Below are 5,404 nucleotides of genomic sequence, written 5' to 3'. Positions count from 1 at the left end.
GACCGCCTAGGACCGATTTTTGACCGCCTAGCCCGTCTAATCCCGATTTTGACCCGATTTTTTGAAAAAACGCCTAAATCACCGCCTAGGTCCGAGTCGGAGCGTTTTACCAGGCGCCTAGGCGGCCGCCTAGACCGATTTTTAGAACATTGTTAATAAGTGTGCTCGAGTTAAAGAAATCTTTCTTTGTTCAAGATGAAAATGAAAAAAAATGTCACAGGCAATAGTTCTCAAGATGAAAGAAATTTAACAACACATTCTAGAGGTAACAACTCATTTTTATGCATTTCAAAAATAGTAAAATTTTATCATATTTAATTAAGTAATACTCCATTAATATTCATTATTTTTTTCCACTACCCCACTTTATACCTTAAATATTAATTGGTGACACCACTTCACCCACTTTTCTTATCTTTCTTCACTTAATTACAATTTTTCTTAACCTCTTTGACACATGCCAGAGTATTTTCAATATTTGGCAATTAATTTCTAACTAGCCTAAAACATGCAAAGATTGTTTTAATATATATAATTTTTGAATTTAATTTGAAATTAAAATTTTAAATTTTAAATTTTATTTATTTGAAGTTTTTAAATATATTATTTGATAATAATTATAAATATACATGAGTATAAGTGATTGACATTTTAGCTTTAAAAAATAAATGATTGAAAAATATAATTTTATTAATATTTATATATGTGTTTATAAAAAATAATTATATTTTAATTAAAAGATAAATTTTAACTCAGATCAATAATATAAGAATTATCTTTAATTTGTTATATTGATTAAATTCAATTAATTATATTTATATTTATTTTAGTTTAAATTATTTAAGTCCAGAGAAATGGTAAAAAAATTATGTATTGATGGTAAAAAGTTTATGTTAGCTCGGACAAAAATACCTATAATTCTATTTCAATTGGTCTAATTATTTTCTTATTGTTATTTTGATTTATCATAAATCAATATTTCTTTTAGCTCGGATAAATAATATATATTGATTTATTTTAGTTTGGTGCTTTTATACAGACTAAAAAATCAACTTTATTTTCGTTTATTAAAGTAGTATGAATATTATTAACATTGAAAAAGATCTGTAATTATATAAATACAAACATTGTACCCACAAAATCGATTATCAAACTTTTAACATTTTGGTTATTAGAGTCAATTTTGGCTTATTCCACTATTCTAAACCTATATTTATACATGCCGGTAAACTTTAATTTTATTTTAACCCGATCAGTATTATAAGAATTATTTTTAGTTCAAATTTCGTTTGGGTTTTAACCTAGATTAATATACATTATTTTGTTTTAACTTTAGGCTCGTTATATCAACTGGATCCCTAGTTACATTGTTTGTTTTTAGTTATTTTTATTTTCTTATGGTAGGGAACCCGCAGTTGTTATGCGCACCGCTAAACTTCACAAACTCACGTAATAGCCTGCAAATCAAGATAAATCGTACTTAATCAACATGGCGTGATTCAGGATAATCATAAATTCTCCTAATGTGTGATTCGAAATTATGACCAAGAGAATAATTATCTCCTCTTTAAACAAGTGAGCCAACCCTTGCGAGCTATTTTAGCCCTTAGTGAATATTATTTTATTTAAAATAAATAAATAACATATTTTATTTTGTTTTTGACTCATGACATTATATCGACCAACGAATTAAATTTTAAATATTTATTTTATGTTAGTCTAGATTGATAATATATTGTTTTGTCAGATTGGTAGTATAATTTTTTTGTTTTAACATGAGTCAAAAATTCTTTGTTTTGGCCTCATGTCTGTTATATCAAACAAATTCAGCTAATCATATATAATTTTTTGTTTAATTTTATTTTAGTCATGGTGAATATTTTTTTAAACCGAACAGTTAATATATTATTTTGTTTTATCGTGGACATTATATTGACCAAACAAATTTACTTTCAAATTTTTATATTATTTTAGCCCGATCTAATAATATTAATGTTTTTAGTGGAATTAATAGTTTTTATTATTATTTTTAGCCCACGACTATAAATCTAACTAACTATATGTAGTTTACTTTTATTTTTATTTAAGATTGGATCGATAATATAATTTTATTTAGCCCGACTTGACTGGATTAGAAATATTTTTAATTATATTTGTATTTATATAATTTTATTGTGAATATTTATCTATTTATGAGAGTGTTTTATTTTAAGTATTACTGTAATTACGGTGATCAAACCAGACTATCAACGAAACTTTTATTGTTTTATCTTTAATATAATAGTATAGATTGCAAATTCCTTTGTTTTTATGTATTGAGTTTAGTTCTTTCAAGTACCCTTATATATAGCTTTAAATAGCTTTTAGAATGAAAGCAAAAACTACCCATGTAATATTTTACTTAATATACTTTATAATATTTAAAAAAATATGAGAAAAAGTAGTATATATTGTAAGGATTGTCATTCAATTAGCATCTCAACATACAAATATAAAATTTAAATTATTGTAACATGGATGTTAATTAATGTTGCCCCGCAAGTCCAATTAGACCAATTATATTCTTCTAGTTCCATACAAGTATATGAAATACTTTAGTTTTCCTTTCCATTAATCCAGACGTACAGTACGAAGAACTGTATCCTGCAAGTCCTTACAAAAATTATTCAAAAACAACACAAACAAAGATCAACAGTTGCATGTCAAATCACTTATTCATGCTTTAGCAAACAACATGCGGCCATTATTTTCTTTATATTCTCTAGCCCTAGCCTACTATTCTAAATAAAAACAAATAGTCACGGAATCTTAATTATATATATATCCATGCCCTAGCTACGTACATACATATAGAAAATAGAATACCTATCATTTCTTGATTTGCCTCCTATTCTTGAGACTTTGAAGTTGCATGACTATACAGTTCTGTGTTTTTTTCTTTTTCACCACTATAAATACACGCCTCTTCATCTCCTACTTTCTCAACAAAACTATATTTTCCTCTCTTAATTTATAGTTTGTTTCAGTAAGGACTCTATTTCTTGTAGTTTGTATCATGACATCTTCAGTCACAGATCCTCTTATAATTGGAAGAGTGGTCGGAGATGTTGTAGATCACGTTTTACCAAGCAATGTCAAAATGAATGTTATCTACAACTCCAAGAAGCATGTCTATAATGGCCATGAACTCTTTCCTTCTTTGATTAAGATCAAACCTAAAGTCTCGGTTCTCGGTGGTGATATGAGATCCTTCTTCACCCTGGTATCTAAATACTTTCATAATTCATGAGAATAATTGTAATATTTTTATTTGTTTTTTTATCTGTTAAGTTATAATTTAATTTGTGTTACAGATCATGACTGACCCTGATGTTCCTGGTCCTAGTGATCCATACCTGAAAGAGCACCTGCACTGGTATATCCTTATAATTATACTCAACGCACAAAAGTTTTGTAAATAATTGATTAATTGAGCCATGAATTTAAAAGTAATGTGCTCGAACTATTAAATTATAAAATCATATCTGCTGTCTGCGTCGAATAAATGCTTGACGTTGAACATTTTAATAACTTGATGATTTGACAATGTAACAGGGTGGTCACAGACATTCCAGGCACTACAAATGCTTCATTTGGTATGTCTTGCCTTCCTAGACGGTGGAAGTTTTAGGGGAACCAGTAACTTAACAAAACGTGTACATGTTTAAATTGAGTGCAGGTAGAGAGCTGGTGAGTTATGAGATACCGAGGCCAAATATAGGAATACACAGGTTTGTGTTTCTACTTTTCAAGCAGACGAGAAGGCAGACGGTGATGAGCGTTCCTATGATAAGGGACGGGTTCAGCACCCGAAGATTCGCAGAAGAAAACGAGCTTGGTTTTCCTGTTGCTGCTGTTTTCTTCAATTGTCAGAGGGAGACCGCTTCTAGAAGGCGTTAACTAAAACGTACTAATATCATCGATCAATATATGTATGCGTTTAATTAGTACGTGCTAAAACTATCTATCTAATAATGGATTTAGCGTGAGTTTATTTGAATTATTTAGATTTCTCATGTATGGCTGTAATAAACTTTGAGCATGTGTGGGGTACATTAGCACCTTAAACAATATTTACAGCTCATTAGAACTACAAATCCACAATCTATGTGTTCCTTTATTTCGGTTACAAGTGAAATGGAGTTGGAATTCTCAATTCTAGAGGAAGCTATTACGCTCCGTATTACGGGTCGGTAAATCCGTGTTTCTTGTAGTGTAGTATATACGATCCAATTTATATAAGAACCAAGTTTGTGGTTAACGAATAATTTTTAGAATTGTGTAGATCATATATATATGTATATGTTGAACACAAACAGAGAAAAAGTTCTTATTATTAATCACTTAAAATGAAAAAGAAGTACACATAGTGATAGGGATAAATAAATTATGATTGTATAATTAAATACTGCATTAATTGTACAAACTGTGGGCTGCTAGGTCCAATAAAAAGATATATGATACTCAGACTAGAAAGGTTAAGCCTGAAGGACCAGATCAGGCCTGATGGAATAAAAAAGGCCCAAAAGCCCTGATTATTAATTAATTTCGTAATTAATTAATAAGGGACAAATCAGATGTTGAAAAGAGTCCCGATAAGGATATAAATCCTTGGAGATTAGCCTCAAGGGGACCTAAAAGGATAAGGAATCAGTTTCCTACTACCTAGGACTCCAAAGTCCATTCTAATTATGAGACTTGCCCACCAAGTCTCCTATACCAAGTCCAGTTCAAGGACTCCCAACATCTATATAAGGGGTCTCACCCCCACCAATCAGAACTACGTTTTTTGGCTTGATTCTCTAATTCACAGAGATACGTAGGCATCTCGTAAAGGCAGATTGAGTCACGAAACACGAGAGCAGTCATTAAAGGCCTTGAGCTCCCGAATCTTAGTATTAAATACAGCAAGTAATAACCTTAGTTTTTTATCCACAACATTTGGCGCCGTCTGTGGGAATCACAACAACAACCATGGCGAGAAGACGGAGAACAATTGGAGCTCTAGAGGAAGGAACACCATTAGAGACAACCCAGGTGATTTCATCAACCGTGGAGGTTCCTCCCCATTCAACTTATGCATCTACTCAGGAGGAAGCCCAGACAGGGGCAACTCAACCCCAGCTACAAGGGACAACTCCCCCGATTCAAGGTACGAATCCTCAAGTTCAACAAATACATATACCTGTGAATTCTCGACCCGTCGGGTATGAATATTCAACTATTGTTACTACTAACCCCCCTTATGGGATGCCCCTTCACCATGAGGTTGGAGGAAGCGGATATGCTGGGCGAAGCGAAGCACGAGGGCGGTCGCCCCCCTATATACGAGGTTTGGATCCTATCCCTGAGGATCGGGAATTTT

At 31.3% G+C, this 5,404-nt stretch overlaps 1 protein-coding gene across 1 annotated transcript; it reads left to right on the top strand.

Annotated features, from left to right (window-relative positions):
• Positions 1-3,055: 3,055 nt before the first annotated feature.
• On the top strand, positions 3,056-3,948 carry LOC141692461 (CEN-like protein 2). Its single transcript, XM_074497314.1, has 4 exons — positions 3,056-3,262; positions 3,354-3,415; positions 3,595-3,635; positions 3,719-3,948. Exons 1-4 carry the CDS (start codon positions 3,056-3,058, stop codon positions 3,937-3,939), a joined length of 531 nt encoding a protein of 176 aa, XP_074353415.1. The 3' UTR covers positions 3,940-3,948.
• Positions 3,949-5,404: the final 1,456 nt, after the last annotated feature.

The sequence above is a fragment of the Apium graveolens genome, chromosome 10, assembly GCF_009905375.1.
Source record: "Apium graveolens cultivar Ventura chromosome 10, ASM990537v1, whole genome shotgun sequence".
Lineage (NCBI taxonomy): Eukaryota > Viridiplantae > Streptophyta > Magnoliopsida > Apiales > Apiaceae > Apium > Apium graveolens.
The sequence above is the reverse complement of the archived record's forward strand: the minus strand, read 5'-3'. Positions and strand labels throughout refer to the sequence as shown.

Excerpts from the sequence above, each read along its gene's own strand:
- LOC141692461 (XM_074497314.1), top strand. The coding sequence starts at position 3,056 with ATGACATCTTCAGTCACAGATCCTCTTATAATTGGAAGAGTGGTCGGA. Across the intron at positions 3,263-3,353 it reads TGAGATCCTTCTTCACCCTG|ATCATGACTGACCCTGATGT; the intron begins GTATCTAAATAC and ends TTTGTGTTACAG. Across the intron at positions 3,636-3,718 it reads CACTACAAATGCTTCATTTG|GTAGAGAGCTGGTGAGTTAT; the intron begins GTATGTCTTGCC and ends AATTGAGTGCAG.